The sequence below is a fragment of the Cherax quadricarinatus genome, chromosome 67, assembly GCF_038502225.1.
Source record: "Cherax quadricarinatus isolate ZL_2023a chromosome 67, ASM3850222v1, whole genome shotgun sequence".
In the NCBI taxonomy this organism is placed as follows: domain Eukaryota; kingdom Metazoa; phylum Arthropoda; class Malacostraca; order Decapoda; family Parastacidae; genus Cherax; species Cherax quadricarinatus.
The window spans coordinates 4,496,306-4,514,009 of NC_091358.1; the positions used below are offsets into that span (position 1 = coordinate 4,496,306).

The 17,704-nt window shown below is 44.4% G+C and overlaps 1 protein-coding gene across 2 annotated transcripts in view; it reads left to right on the forward strand.

Moving 5' to 3' along the window:
- Positions 1-17,666, forward strand: part of LOC128699629 (uncharacterized) — a 34,453-nt gene extending 16,787 nt beyond the window's left edge. For both annotated transcript variants that reach the window (XM_070099340.1, XM_070099339.1), the window contains exons 2-4: positions 12,981-13,103; positions 13,619-13,828; positions 15,720-17,666. In XM_070099340.1, the coding sequence (XP_069955441.1) occupies positions 12,981-13,103; positions 13,619-13,828; positions 15,720-15,898 (512 nt within the window). In that variant the 3' untranslated portion in view covers positions 15,899-17,666. The remainder of the gene's footprint in view (positions 1-12,980; positions 13,104-13,618; positions 13,829-15,719) is intronic.
- Positions 17,667-17,704: the final 38 nt, after the last annotated feature.

The window sequence follows — 17,704 nt, forward strand, 5'->3', positions numbered from 1 at the left end:
CAGTCCCTGGACCCATTATGTACTTCTGTAGCGTTGATTTACAGTCCCTGGACCCATTATGTACCTCGGTAGTGCTGAGGTACAGTCCCTGGACCCATTAAGTATCTTCATAGTGTTGAGATACAGTCCCTGGACCCATCAAGTACCTCTAATGATGAGGTACAATCTCTGGACCCATTATGTGCATCTGTAATGTTAAGATACAGTCCCTGGACCCATTATGTACCTGTGTAATGTTGAGGTACAGCCCCTGGACCCATTATGTACCTCTGTAGTGTTGAGGTACAGTCCCTGGACCCATTATGTACCTCTGTAGTGTTGAGGTACAGTCCCTGGACCCATTATGTACCTCTGTATTGTTGAGGTACACTCCCTGGACCCATTATGTACCTCTGTAGTGTTGAGGTACAGTCCCTGGACCCATTATGTACCTCTGTAGTGTTGAGGTACAGTCCCTGGACCCATTATGTACCTCTGTAGTGTTGAGGTACAGTCCCTGAACCCATTATGTACCTCTGTAGTGTTGAGGTAGAGTCCCTGGACCCATTATGTACCTCTGTAGTGTTGAGGTACAGTCCCTGGACCCATTATGTACCTCTGTAGTGTTGAGGTACAGTCCCTGGACCCATTATGTACCTCTGTAGTGTTGAGGTACAGTACCTGAACCCATTATGTACCTCTGTTGTGTTGAGGTACAGTCCCTGGACCCATTATGTACCTCTGTAGTGTTGAGGTACAGTCCCTGGACCCATTATGTACCTCTGTAGTGTTGAGGTACAGTCCCTGAACCCATTATGTACCTCTGTAGTGTTGAGGTACAGTCCCTGAACCCATTATGTACCTCTGTAGTGTTGAGATACAGTCCCTGAACCCATTATGTACCTCTGTAGTGTTGAGGTACAGTCCCTGAACCCATTATGTACCTCTGTAGTGTTGAGGTACAGTCCCTGAACCCATTATGTACCTCTGTAGTGTTGAGGTACAGTCCCTGAACCCATTATGTGCCTCTGTAGTGTTGAGGTACAGTCCCTGAACCCATTATGTACCTCTGTAGTGTTGACGTACAGTTCTGGACCGATTATGTACCTCTGTAGTGTTGAGGTACAGTCCATGGACCCATTATGTACCTCTGTAGTGTTGAGGTACAGTTCTGGACCCATTATGTATCTCTGTAGAGTTGAGGTACAGTCCATGGACCCATTATGTACCTCTGTAGTGTTGAGGTACAGTCCGTGAACCCATTATGTACCTCTGTAGTGTTGAGGTACAGTCCCTGAACCCATTATGTACCTCTGTAGTGTTGAGGTACAGTCCCTGAACCCATTATGTACCTCTGTAGTGTTGACGTACAGTCCCTGAACCCATTATGTACCTCTGTAGTGTTGAGGTACAGTCCCTGAACCCATTATGTAACTCGGTAGTGTTGACGTACAATCCCTGAACCCATTATGTACCTCTGCAGTGTTGAGGTACAGTCCCTGGACCCATTATATACCTCTGTAGTGTTGAGGTACAGTCCATGGACCCATTATATACCTCTGTATTGTTGAGGTACAGTCCCTGGACCCATTATGTACCTCTGTAGTGTTAAGGTACAGTCCCTGGACCCATTATGTACCTCTGTAGTGTTGAGGAACAGTCCATGGACCCATTATGTACCTCTGTAGTGTTGAGGTACAGTCCCTGGACCCATTATGTACCTCTGTAGTGTTGAGGTACAGTCCTGGACCCATTATGTACCTCTGTAGTGTTGAGGTACAGTCCCTGGACCCATTATGTACCTCTGTAGTGTTGAAGTACAGTCCCTGGACCCATTACGTTCCTCTGTAGTGTTGAAGTACAGTCCCTGGACCCATTACGTACCTCCGTAGTGTTGAGGTACAGTTCTGGACCCATTATGTACCTCTGTAGTGTTGAGGTACAGTCCTGGACCCATTATGTACCTCTGTAGTTTTGAGGTACAGTCCCTGGACCCATTATGTACCTCTGTAGTGTTGAGGTACAGTCCCTGGACTCATTATGTACCTCTGTAGTGTTGAGGTACAGTCCCTGGACCCATTATGTACCTCTGTAGTGTTGAGGTACAGTCCCTGGACACATTATGTACCTCTGTAGTGTTGAGGTACAGTCCCTGGACCCATTATGTACCTCTGTAGTGTTGAGGTACAGTCCTGGACCCATTATGTACCTCTGTAGTGTTGAGGTACAGTCCCTGGACCCATTATGTACCTCAGTAGTGTTGAGGTACAGTCCTGGACCCATTACGTACCTCTGTAGTGTTGAGGTACAGTCCCTGGACCCATTATGTACCTCTGTAGTGTTCAGGTACAGTACCTGAACCCATTATGTACCTCTGTTGTGTTGAGGTACAGTCCCTGGACCCATTATGTACCTTTGTAGTGTTGAGGTACAGTCCCTGGACCCTTTATGTACCTTTGTAGTGTTGAGGTACAGTCCCTGAACCCATTATGTTCCTCTGTAGTGTTGAGGTACAGTCCCTGGACCCATTATGTACCTCTGTAGTGTTGAGGTACAGTACCTGAACCCATTATGTACCTCTGTAGTGTTGAGGTACAGTCCCTGAACCCATTATGTTCCTCTGTAGTGTTGAGGTACAGTCCCTGGACCCATTATGTACCTCTGTAGTGTTGAGGTACAGTCCCTAAACCCATTATGTACCTCTGTAGTTTTGAGGTACAGTCCCTGAACCCATTATGTACCTCTGTAGTGTTGGGGTACAGTCCCTGAACCCATTATGTACCTCTGTAGTGTTGACGTACAGTCCCTGAACCCATTGTGTACCTCTGTAGTGTTGAGGTACAGTCCCTGGACCCATTATGTACCTCTGTAGTGTTGAGGTACAGTCCCTGAACCCATTATGTTCCTCTGTAGTGTTGAGGTACAGTCCCTGAACCCATTGTGTACCTCTGTAGTGTTGAGGTACAGTCCCTGGACCCATTATGTACCTCTGTAGTGTTGAGGTACAGTCCCTGAATCCATTATGTACCTCTGTAGTGTTGAGGTACAGTTCTGGACCCATTATGTACCTCTGTAATGTTGAGGTACAGTCCCTGAACCCATTATGTACCTCTGTAGTGTTGACGTACAGTCCCTGGACCCATTATATACCTCTCTAGTGTCGAGGTACAGTCCTGAACCCATTATGTACCTCTGTAGTGTTGAGGTACAGTCCCTGAACCCATTATGTACCTCTGTAGTGTTGAGGTGCAGTCCCTGGACCCATTATGTACCTCTGTAATGTTGAGGTACAGTCCCTGAACCCATTATGTACCTCTGTAGTGTTGAAGTGCAGTCCCTGAACCCATTATGTACCTCTGTAGTGTTGACGTACAGTCCCTGAACCCATTATGTACCTCTGTAGTGTTGAGGTACAGTCCCTGAACCCATTATGTACCTCTGTAGTGTTGAGGTACAGTCCCTGAACCCATTATGTACCTCTGTAGTGTTGAGGTACAGTCCTGAACCCATTATGTACCTCTGTAGTGTTGAGGTACAGTCCCTGGACCCATTATGTACCTCTGTAGTGTTGAGGTACAGTCCCTGAACCCATTATGTACCTCTGTAGTGTTGAGGTACAGTCCTGAACCCATTATGTACCTCTGTAGTGTTGAGGTACAGTCCTGAACCCATTATGTACCTCTGTAGTGTTTAGGTACAGTCCCTGAACCCATTATGTACCTCTGTAGTGTTGAGGTACAGTCTTTGAACCCATTATGTACCTCTGTAGTGTTGAGGTACAGTCCATGGACCCATTATGTACCTCTGTACTGTTGAGGTACAGTCCCTGAACCCATTATGTACCTCTGTAGTGTTGAGGTACAGTCCCTGAATCCATTATGTACATCTGTAGTGTTGAGGTACAGTCCCTGAATCCATTATGTACCTCTGTAGTGTTGAGGTACAGTCCTGAACCCATTATGTACCTCTGTAGTGTTGAGGTACAGTCCCTGGACGCATTATGTACCTCTGTAGTTTTGAAGTACAGTCCCTGGACCCATTATGTGCCTCTGTAGTGTTGAGGTACAGTCCCTGAACCCATTATGTGCCTCTGTAGTGTTGAGGTACAGTCCCTGAACCCATTATGTACCTCTGTAGTGTTGAGGTACAGTCCCTGAATCCATTATGTACCTCTGTAGTGTTGAGGTACAGTCCTGAACCCATTATGTACCTCTGTAGTGTTGAGGTACAGTCCCTGGACGCATTATGTACCTCTGTAGTTTTGAAGTACAATCCCTGGACCCATTATGTGCCTCTGTAGTGTTGAGATACAGTCCCTGAACCCATTATGTGCCTCTGAAGTGTTGAGGTACAGTCCCTGAACCCATTATGTACCTCCGTAGTGTTGAGGTACAGTCCCTGAACCCATTATGTACCTCTGTAGTTTTGAGGTACAGTCCATGGACCCATTATGTACCTCTGTAGTGTTGAAATACAGTCCCTGAACCCATTATGTGCCTCTGAAGTGTTGAGGTACAGTCCCTGAACCCATTATGTACCTCTGTAGTGTTGAGGTACAGTCCCTGGACCCATTATGTACCTCTGTAGTGTTGAAGTACAGTCCCTGGACCCATTATGTGCCTCTGTAGTGTTGAGGTAAAGTCCCTGAACCCATTATGTACCTCTGTAGTGTTGAGGTACAGTCCCTGAACCCATTATGTACCTCTGTAGTGTTGAGGTACAGTCCCTGGACCTATTATGTACCTCTGTAGTGTTGAGGTACAGTCCCTGAACCCGTTATGTACCTCTGTAGTGTTGAGGTACAGTCCCTGAACCCATTATGTACCTCTTCAATATTGAGGTACAGTCCCTGGACCCATTATGTATCTTTGTAATGTTGATGTACGTTCCCTGGACCCATTATGTACCTCTGTAATGTTGAGGTACAATCCCTGGATCCATTATGTACCTCTGTAGTGTTGAGGTACAGTCCCTGGACCCATTATGTACCTCTGTAGCGTTGATTTACAGTCCCTGGACCTATTATGTACCTCGGTAGTGCTGAGGTACAGTCCCTGGACCCATTAAGTGTCTTCATAATGTTGAGATACAGTCCCTGGACCCATCAAGTACCTCTAATGATGAGGTACAATCTCTGGACCCATTATGTGCATCTGTAATGTTAAGGTACCGTCCCTGGACCCATTATGTACCTGTGTAATGTTGAGGTACAGTCCCTGGACCCATTATTTACCTCTGTAATGTTCAGGTACAGTCTCTAGACCCATTAAGTACCTCTAAATGTTGAGGTACAGTTCCTGGACCCATTATGTATCTGTAATGTTGAGGTACAGTCCCTGGATCCATTATGTACCTCTGTAATGTTGAGGTACAATCCCTGGACCCATTATGTACCTCTGTAATGTTGAGGTACAGTCCCTGGACTCATTATGTACATCTTTAATGTTGAGGTACAGTCCCTGAACCCATTATGTACCTCTGTAGTGTTGAGGTACAGTCCCTGGACCTATTATGTACCTCTGTAGTGTTGAGGTACAGTCCCTGAACCCGTTATGTACCTCTGTAGTGTTGAGGTACAGTCTTTAAACCCATTATGTACCTCTTCAATATTGAGGTACAGTCCCTGGACCCATTATGTATCTTTGTAATGTTGATGTACGTTCCCTGGACCCATTATGTACCTCTGTAATGTTGAGGTACAATCCCTGGATCCATTATGTACCTCTGTAGTGTTGAGGTACAGTCCCTGGACCCATTATGTACCTCTGTAGCGTTGATTTACAGTCCCTGGACCTATTATGTACCTCGGTAGTGCTGAGGTACAGTCCCTGGACCCATTAAGTGTCTTCATAATGTTGAGATACAGTCCCTGGACCCATCAAGTACCTCTAATGATGAGGTACAATCTCTGGACCCATTATGTGCATCTGTAATGTTAAGATACAGTCCCTGGACCCATTATGTACCTGTGTAATGTTGAGGTACAGTCCCTGGACCCATTATGTACCTCTGTAATGTTGAGGTACAGTCTCTAGACCCATTAAGTACCTCTAAATGTTGAGGTACAGTTCCTGGACCCATTATGTATCTGTAATGTTGAGGTACAGTCCCTGGATCCATTATGTACCTCTGTAATGTTGAGGTACAATCCCTGGACCCATTATGTACCTCTGTAATGTTGAGGTACAGTCCCTGGACTCATTATGTACATCTTTAATGTTGAGGTACAGTCCCTGAACCCATTATGTACCTCTGTAGTGTTGAGGTACAGTCCCTGGACCTATTATGTACCTCTGTAGTGTTGAGGTACAGTCCCTGAACCCGTTATGTACCTCTGTAGTGTTGAGGTACAGTCTTTAAACCCATTATGTACCTCTTCAATATTGAGGTACAGTCCCTGGACCCATTATGCATCTTTGTAATGTTGAGGTACGTTCCCTGGACCCATTATGTACCTCTGTAATGTTGAGGTACAATCCCTGGACCCATTATGTACCTCTGTAGTGTTGAGGTACAGTCCCTGGACCCATTATGTACCTCTGTAGCGTTGAGGTACAGTCCCTGGACCCATTATGTACCTCAGTAGTGCTGAGGTACAGTCCCTGGACCCATTAAGTATCTTCATAATGTTGAGATACAGTCCCTGGACCCATCAAGTACCTCTAATGATGAGGTTCAATCTCTGGACCCATTATGTGCATCTGTAATGTTAAGATACAGTCCCTGGACCCATTATGTACCTGTGCAATGTTGAGGTACAGTCCCTGGACCCATTATGTACCTCTGTAATGTTGAGGTACAGTCTCTAGACCCATTAAGTACCTCTAAATGTTGAGGTACAGTTCCTGGACCCATTATATATCTGTAATGTTGAGGTACAGTCCCTGGATCCATTATGTAACTCTGTAATGTTGAGGTACAATCCCTGGACCCATTTTGTACCTCTGTAATGTTGAGGTACAGTCCCTGGACTCATTATGTACATCTTTAATGTTGAGGTACAGTCCCTGGACGCATTATGTACCTCTGTAATCCTTTAACTACCTCCCACAGGATGGGTATGACGTGCATAACCTCCCACAGGATGGGTATGAGGTGCATAACCTCACACAGGATGGGTATGAGGTGCATAACCTCACACAGGATGGGTATGAGGTGCATAACCTCACACAGAATGGGTATGAGGTGCATAACCTCACACAGGATGGGTATGAGGTGCATAACCTCACACAGGATGGGTATGAGGTGCATAACCTCACACAGGATGGGTATGAGGTGCATAACCTCACACAGGATGGGTATGAGGTGCATAACCTCACACAGGATGGGTATGAGGTGCATAACCTCACACAGGATGGGTATGAGGTGCATAACCTCCCACAGGATGGGTATGAGGTGCATAACCTCACACAGGATGGGTATGAGGTGCCTAACCTCACACAGGTTGGGTATGAGGTGCAAAACCTCACACAGGATGGGTATGAGGTGCATAACCTCACACAGTATGGGTATGAGGTGCATAACCTCACACAGGATGGGTATGAGGTGCATAACCTCCCACAGGATGGGTATGAGGTGCATAACCTCACACAGGATGGGTATGAGGTACATAACCTCACACAGGATGGGTATGAGGTACATAACCTCACACAGGATGGGTATGAGGTACATAACCTCACACAGGATGGGTATGAGGTACATAACCTCACACAGGATGGGTATGAGGTACATAACCTCACACAGGATGGGTATGAGGTACATAACCTCACACAGGATGTGTATGAGGTACATAACCTCACACAGGATGGGTATGAGGTACATAACCTCACACAGGATGGGTATGAGGTACATAACCTCACACAGGATGGGTATGAGGTACATAACCTCACACAGGATGGGTATGAGGTACATAACCTCACACAGGATGGGTATGAGGTACATAACCTCACACAGGATGGGTATGAGGTACATAACCTCACACAGGATGGGTATGAGGTACATAACCTCACACAGGATGGGTATGAGGTACATAACCTCACACAGGATGGGTATGAGGTACATAACCTCACACAGGATGGGTATGAGGTACATAACCTCACACAGGATGGGTATGAGGTACATAACCTCACACAGGATGGGTATGAGGTACATAACCTCACACAGGATGGGTATGAGGTACATAACCTCACACAGGATGGGTATGAGGTACATAACCTCACACAGGATGGGTATGAGGTACATAACCTCACACAGCTAATTACACAATACTGAAGTATTTAGGATGGAGATTAACGCAAGAAATAGACAATAACAAAGTAATTAAAGTTGCGTACATACACGCCAAGTACGCCAGTGAGGTCACACACCAAGTACGCCAGTGAGGTCACACACGCCATTTACGCCAGTGAGGTCATACACGCCAAGTACGCAAGTGAGGTCATACACGCCAAGTACGCCAGTGAGGTCACAGACGCCAAGTACGCCAGTGAGGTCACAGACGCCAAGTACGCCAGTGATGTCACACACGCCATTTACGCCAGTGAGGTCATACACGCCAAGTACGCCAGTGAGGTCATACACGCCAAGTACGCCAGTGAGGTCACAGACGCCAAGTACGCCAGTGAGGTCACACACGCCAAGTAAGCCAGTGAGGTCACACACGCCAAGTACGCCAGTGAGGTCACACACGCCAAGTACACCAGTGAGGTCACAGACGCCAAGTACACCAGTGAGGTCACACACGCCAAATACACCAGTGAGGTCACACACGCCAAGTACGCCAGTGAGGTCACAGACGCCAAGTACGCCAGTGAGGTCACAGACGCCAAGTACGCCAGTGAGGTCACAGACGCCAAGTACGCCAGTGAGGTCACAGACGCCAAGTACGCCAGTGAGGTCACAGACGCCAAGTACGCCAGTGAGGTCACAGACGCCAAGTACGCCAGTGAGGTCACACACGCCAAGTACGCCAGTGAGGTCACACACGCCAAGTACGCCAGTGAGGTCACACACGCCAAGTACGCCAGTGAGGTCACACACGCCATTTACGCCAGTGAGGTCACACACGCCAAGTACGCCAGTGAGGTCACACACGCCATTTACGCCAGTGAGGTCACACACGCCATTTACGCCAGTGAGGTCACACACGCCATTTACGCCAGTGAGGTCACACACGCCAAGTACGCCAGTGAGGTCACACACGCCAAGTACGCCAGTGAGGTCACACACGCCAAGTACGCCAGTGAGGTCACACACGCCAAGTACGCCAGTGAGGTCACACACGCAAAGTACGCCAGTGAGGTCATAGACGCCAAGTACGCCAGTGAGGTCACACACGCAAAGTACGCCAGTGAGGTCATAGACGCCAAGTACGCCAGTGAGGTCACACACGCCAAGTACGCCAGTGAGGTCACAGACGCCATGTACACCAGTGAGGTCACAGACGCCATGTGCACCAGTTAGGTCACAGACGCCAAGTACACCAGTGAGGTCACAGTCGCCATGTACACCAGTGAGGTCACAGACGCCATGTACGCCAGTGAGGTCACAGACGCCATGTACACCAGTGAGGTCACAGACGCCATTTACGCCAGTGAGGTCACAGACGCCATTTACGCCAGTGAGGTCACAGACGCCAAGTGCGCCAGTGAGGTCACACACGCCAAGTACGCCAGTGAGGTCACAGACCTCATGTACACCAGTGAGGTCACAGACGCAATGTACACTAGTGAGGTCACAGACGCCATGTACACCAGTGAGGTCACAGACGCCATGTACGCCAGTGAGGTCACAGACGCTATGTACGCCAGTGAGGTCACACACTCCAAGTACGCCAGTGAGGTCACAGACGCCATGTACGCCAGTGAGGTCACAGACGCTAAGTACGCCAGTGAGGTCACAGACGCCAAGTACGCCAGTAAGGTCACAGACGCCCTGTGCGCCAGTGAGGTCACAGACGCCAAGTACGCCAGTGAGGTCACAGACGCCATGTACACCAATGAGGTCACAGACGCCAAGTACGCCAGTGAGGTCACAGACGCCCTGTACGCCAGTGAGGTCACAGACGCCAAGTACGCCAGTGAGGTCACACACGCCAAGTACGCCAGTGAGGTCACACACGCCAAGTACGCCACTGAGGTCACACACACCAAGTACGACAGTGAGGCCACACACACCAAGTACGCCAGTGAGGTCACACACGCCAAGTACGCCAGTGAGGTCACACACGCCAAGTACGCCAGTGAGGTCACACACGCCAAGTACGCCACTGAGGTCACACACACCAAGTACGCCAGTGAGTTCACACACACCAAGTACGCCAGTGAGGTCACATGCCAAGTACGCCAGTGAGGTCACACACGCTAAGTACGCCAGTGAGGTCACACACACCAAGTACGCCAGTGAGGTCACATGCCAAGTACGCCAGTGAGGTCACACACGCCAAGTACGCCAGTGAGGTCACACACACCAAGTACGCCAGTGAGGTCACACACGCCAAGTACGCCAGTAAGGTCACAGGATGCAGTTGATATCTTAACATGTAAATATACGACTCCCACGAGCCCTCTTAGGGCGGGGAAGATGGCAGACCAGAAGCCTACGAGCCCCGTGAGGGCGGGGAATGGGGCTAGGCCTGGGGACAGTTGGTTCCAGAAGATGAGGAGGTACTTGTACCTCCTCCCATGGCAGACATAGGTCTCAGACACTCCCAAGACTGGGAGCCAAGACCGGGTCACCGTCTGGAAAAGATCCGGACCGGGGGAGTACTAGTTAATCAACAACATTATTATTATTATTATTATTATTATTATTATTATTATTATTATTATTATTTTTATTATTATGATTATTATTATTATTATTATTATTATTATTATTATTATTATTATTATTATTATTATTATTATTATTATTATTATTATTATTATTATTATTATTATGATTATTATTATTATTATTATTATTATTATTATTATTATTATTATTATTATTATTATTATTATTATTATTATGATTATTATTATTATGATTATTATTATTATTATTATTATTATTATTATTATTATTATTATTATTATTATTATTATTTTTATTATTATTATTATTATTATTTTTATTATTATTATGATTATTATTATTTTTATTATTATTATTATTATTATTATTTTTATTATTATTATGATTATTATTATTATTATTATTATTATTATTATTATTATTATTATTATTATTATTATTATTATTATTACTATTATTATAGTTATGGGGGAGCACTAAACCCGTAGGATTATGCTGCACATGTGGGGGGGGATGGAAGGTATTCAGGCTCAATTCTGGGAACCGGAGCACAGATCCAATTCCCCAGATCAAGAGCCCCTCACCAGCATCAAGGAACCTTCCTTGAGGGGAACAACAACAACAACAACTAAAATAAACACAATGAGACACAGTAGTAGGAGTATTCCGGCGTTTTTTTCATCTCTCACATTTTTCTCAGCGGTAATGTGAAAGATCACGAGAGTGCCGGGTACAATATTATACTGTGGTGGTAATATTGATTGTAAACTGTGTCTCTACATAGTACATGGAAGAAACGTGCTTATGACGACGTTTCCCTCCGACTTGAATCATTTACGAGCCACAGTGTGACTTGTAAATGTCACAGTGTGACTTGTAAATGTCACAGTGTGACTTGTAAATGTCACAGTGTGACTTGTAAATGTCACAGTGTGACTTGTAAATGTCACAGTGTGACTTGTAAATGTCACAGTGTGACTTGTAAATGTCAGTGTGACTTACAAATGGTCCAAGTTGGACCGAAACATCGCCACAAGCTTCTCTCTGCCATGTGTGTGTTATTTTTCAGACAGGTTGTTGCCTTTTGTTCTGCATGAGACTACTGAGTGTGAGTCATCACTACAAGCAACTTGCCACTTCTAGTCTACACTGACGCAGAGTTGATCATTCAACTGCAACTTCCACAGGTTGGCCGGTTTTCATCATATCAGGAGATATTCATTCTGGCAACCGGTTGCAGAACTTGATTGTTTTAAAAAAAACACTGTTCTTGAGTTTGTTTTTTAATTTACATGTTTTATATTTAGCGTTGTAGCAGTGTGTACCTGGAGAGAGTTACGGGGGTCAACGCCCCCCCGGCCCGGTCTGTGACCAGGTCTACTGACTTTAAGTGCCTGTCCAGCTCTTTCTTGATGACATCCAGAGGTCTATTGGTAATCCCCTTTATGTATGCCGGGAGGGAGTTGAACAGTCTTGGCTCCTTGACACTTGTGTTGTCTCTTATCGTGCTAGTGGCACCCCTGCTTTTCATTGTGGGAATGTTGCATCGTCTGTCCAGTAATTGAATACATTCTCGTGTTGTTATACCTGGTAGATCTAATTCTGGATGTCTATCACCTTCTCGCCAGCAGATATGATTATGTACATTTTTTTACAATGATATCTGCAGTTTGAGTTGGACTAAGAAGTTGAGTGTGTGGTTCAACTTTACTGTTCCTCTGATGTTTTAGTTATACGTATATGTAAGTAATCTGACATTTTTACGCCTTTTTCTTTCCCTACGTCTCAATATGATTCTCACAGAGTATATCTTGGCCAGCTGGAGTCGCTCCCTTGAGCTGATCTACCTGGACTTCCTACTAATTCCTCCAACATTGCAAGCTCCTGGTGATGTGTTGATTGCAACACGAGAGACCTAGTGCCACCATTCAGCTCCCCCGTGACTGTTTTGCATCATGTAATGTTATTCTCTTTGAAAATGTTGGTAACAGATGAACTATAACACCTTCGTATATTGTTTAACCTAAACAAAATATAAACAGAAGAATAAATCCACGAAATCTTTAATATATATGTCAAATTAATATTCGGATAACCTAGGCCTGTGTAGGCCTGCTATATCCGTGGACCCCAGTTCGAGTCTTCGTCCATCTTTTTCTGTTTATATAATGTATTATTAAGCAGGATTTTCCATTATGTTCTAGGTATGGTGTACAGGATGGTGATGATGGTGATGGTGGTGATGGTGGGGACGGTGATGGCTGGTAGTAGACGCAAGGAGAGATGTCCAGAGACCAGCTTCCGTAGTGATGCTCCAGTGTCAACTGGTATTATTATTATTATTATTATTATTATTATTATTAGTAGTAGTAGTAAAAGTAGTAGTAATAGTAGCAGTAATAATAGTAATAATAATAATAATAATAATAATAATAATAATAATAATAATAATAATAATAATAATAATAATAATAATAATAATAATAATAATAATAATAATAATAATAATAATAATAATAATAATAATAATAATTTATTATTATTATTATTATTATTATTATTATTATTATTATTATTATTATTATTATTATTATTATTATTATTATTATTTGTAGTAGTGTAGTAGTAGCAGTATTACTGTTATTATAATGGATTCACATAGAGTACTCTTTCATAACTAATTCGGTTAGTTTACTAGTCTACAAGTACACTTAAGCTGCCAGTCTGTCTGCCACTTAGACAAAGGCTCGAGCCTCCGCTCCTTGTGCTCACTGACCCATACTAATACATAAACACATTTCCATCTTCGTACTGTAACCTAAGATTATTTACGTCCCAACAGATGGCACTGTGTGGCTCTACGTGTTCCGGCTGCAGGCTTGTATGTGGCACTCCGGGATCGGCACCAGGGCTGGATACTGGGCCTACGCTGCCAATGGTCAGTATGCCATCAGGGATTACTCCGGAGACAGGTGCAATGGACCACTCACCTACTGGTACAAGCTGGGACACACGAACAAAACCAAGAGTGAAATCAACAACATTGTCAGTGGTAAGTAGAATGTATACCTGGAGTATACCTGGAGTATACCTGGAGAGGATTTCGGAGGTGAACGCCCCCTGGGCCCGGTCTGTGACCAGGCCTCGCCAAGATGCTAAACGATACATGTATATCGGCATCATACTGAGGTACAATAGGGGGCTGTTTATGTTCTGTTAGTTACAATGTAACTAACAGAACACAAGTTGCAATGCATTATTGACTTCCGTTAACAAACCACTTTGTAGGTATCTTTAAAAAGTTAAGTGGACCACAGTTTTGCGTTTCTCTATAGCTAACTCTGTCCCTCCATAATGAAGGAACAAGGAACTCTTGTATTTTTCTTCACTTGGTATCTTTACTATGGAAGTGTTTCACCACACAGTGGCTTCATCAGTCCAATGCAAAAAAGAATGGTGAAAATCAGGTGAAGTTTAAGGTAATCAGTCCCTCAATCAAGATTTATGGACTGAATACATCAACTCCAGGCTGAGGGACTGATTTGCTCAAACTCCTCCTGATTTTCACTATTCTTCTTTGTATTGACTGATGAAGGCACTGTGTGGCGAAACGTTTCCACAACAAAGATCCCCAAGTGTTGCACATGTGTCTAATTTATCATCTCGTCGGTTCGCTGAACCATTTATGTACAATAAGCAAAACTTCCACGTGAAGTATTACGCAGCTAATACGCAAATCGGACATAAACGACATTTTGGTCAGTCTGGGCGAGATGTTGCCCCAACCCTACCCATCCACTGAAGATAGAATGTGTTAGGTAAGAGGACACTCGTGCAACTAATGCGGCATTTTGCTGTGACAACGTTTCGCTCTCCAGGAGCATTGTCAAGCCGTTATGGCTTGAGAGCGAAACGTTGCCACAGTGTTATATTAGTTGGACATGTGTCCTTTCACCTAACATATTGTCGGTAATTCTACCAACATTATCACAAGACGGACCGTGAAAAAGAATACTAGAGTTCCTTGTTCCTTCATCATGGGGCGTTTCTGGTGTTTTATTTTCATTAAAAAGATATCCTGACACGACACATAGGTTATTATACTGGAATATAGAGACAGACATGTGACCTGTTAAGATACATTAAGCAAATTTCCTAAATTTGCTTGTAACAGATAAGTGAACTGTAGATGTAAGTCCACATCTACTCCTGTTAACCCTTTTGGGGCCTAGTTTCTAGGCCTATTGTGTATCTATATACTTTTGTGCTACCTCACAGGATAGATATAAGATGCACAATAAACTAGCCACTACCATCCACAGGATGGATATGAGGTACACAATAAACTAGCCACTACCATCCACAGGATGGATATGAGGTACACAATAAACTAGCCACTACCATCCACAGGATGGATATGAGGTACACAATAAACTAGCCACTACCATCCACAGGATGGATATGAGGTACACAATAAACTAGCCACTACCATCCACAGGATGGATATGAGGTACACAATAAACTAGCCACTACCACCCATAGGATGGATATGAGGTACACAATAAACTAGCCACTACCACCCATAGGATGGATATGAGGTACACAATAAACTAGCCACTACCATCCACAGGATGGATATGAGGTGCACAATAAACTAGCCACTACCATCCACAGGATGGATATGAGGTGCACAATAAACTAGCCACTACCATCCACAGGATGGATATGAGGTGCACAATAACTAGCAACTTTGGTGACAAAATCTAAATGTTACAGGTATGTCGATGACACATAAATATTTATTAACACTACAACCAACGGGATACATATGGTGATACAGTCGGCAAAATCAGTATATAATTATACGAGAAAGTCGCCAAAGTTCTCTGTATAAAATTACCTTCTGTGATGTAAATCGTTCAGAAGACCTTTTATGTTTGCAGATTTGGTGCGGAAATGTTACCCAGGCTACAAACAATGTTGGAAGTTCATGATGTCACACTACAGTATGGGCTACTGGAACTGTAACTACTTCACCCACCACCTAGCTGAGGCCCTGGGGGTGGTCAGTGCTTACCCCAGCTGGCTCTGGAACACCCTCTGGCCTGGCTTCAGCTGCTGACTATCCACTGAATGTGGATAGTCAGTGCTTACCCCAGCTGGCTCTGGAACATCCTCTGGCCTGGCTTCAGCTGCTGACTATCCACTGACTGTGGATAGTCAGTGCTTACCCCAGCTGGCTCTGGAACATCCTCTGGCCTGGCTTCAGCTGCTGACTATCCACTGAATGTGGATAGTCAGCAGCTACTGACTATCCACATTCAGGGAGATCTCTTGGCAGGAAGAGAATTGTTCTCCCTCCCTGCCAACTCTCCCGTGGATTAGTGAGCATGTTGCGAGGTATTATTTACTGGTTCCCAATGACTCTTGTACGCATTGTTACCCCTTAAAAAAACATTAAAATTAGTTTTGTTTTCGTAATCCTAAACAAATTTGCCGAGGAAGAAATATAAACTAATTTGAGTAAGCTAATTTCGAATCTGGGATCAAAATCCACCCAACATATAAGGATTATTAGTTTCATAAAAAAAAGTTGAAACTCAGGTTGGTTAATGGGGTTTAAAACCTATCGACTACACTAACCTTTTCACCACCAGACAAGAACACTATAATCCCTAAAATAGGAATTTTAAAACACAGTATGCTTATTATTAGTGAGGATTAAACAGCATGCACGTACGTCACTTGTGCAATGTCCTTGATTTGTTGAAATCAAGGTCTGAAAAATACATGAGAAGGTAAACCACTAAAAACGAAATTATTCCAACATCACTACTCATTCAGTGGAGAAATGAACACGAATGCAGTATAATGTGATGCTTTATTGACAACATTTCGCCCACACAGTAGGCTTGATCAAGTCACAGACAGATCTGTTTGCCACCCACCGGGGCTGGCTGCTGCTCAGACCATTGTAACTAACAATCCTGTTGAGCTGGATTAATCCTGACTTCAGATTTGGAATCGACGTGCTGGGGTTAATAAATGATTCATACATTTAATTCAGTGGCAGATAAAAACGTTACTTCTTTGGCCTAATATAATACAGGTGATACAAAATACACAGGTCTGACAGCCCCTTTACTGACCTCTCGTGAGCCTGTCTAGACAGCTGCTACTGAAGAGGTACACTTGTCTTTCAGTGGGTTTGGAAAGGACCCAGTCTAGTATGGGCCAGTAGGCCTGCTGCAGTGCTCCTCCTTATGTTCTTATGCAATAAGATCACAGTAAACAGGTGATACCACAATATGCAGAACAGCCATTGAGAAAAATCACGAAAGCCCTTGGAATTTGTCTGTTTTTCCACAGTGGTTGTTTGCATTATGTTCTTATGTAGTGTTCGGTAGAGAGAGAGAGAGAGAGAGAGAGAGAGAGAGAGAGAGAGAGAGAGAGAGAGCACCTCGCTGGGTCCTTCAATCAAGGTACCTTGATGCTGGTGAAGACTTCTTAATTAAGAGTATTTAGGATGTCCTCCTCTTAGAGTGAGTCAGGTTACCTGCTAGACCCCGAGTGCTGTATCACAATACACAAATAACCAGCACACAGGAGAAAGAAACTTATGACGATGCTTCGGCCCGACTTGAACCATTAACTAGTCACACACTAACACACGAAGGTAAGGGAGCCAGTATATATATACGAGGGGAGGCCAGGGACGGGAGAGAGGCAGAAAAATATAAAAAAAAAATAAAAGAAAGAAGTGGAGATAGCAGTGAAAGAGATAGTGAAGGTAGTAGTAGTAGTAGTGTAGTAGTAATAGTAGTAGTAGTGGTGTAGTAGTAGTAGTAGTAGTAGCAGTAGCAGTAGCAGTAGCAGTAGCAGTAGCGCACCTTCATCACGGGGAACCTGTCTCAACATTCTCAAAATG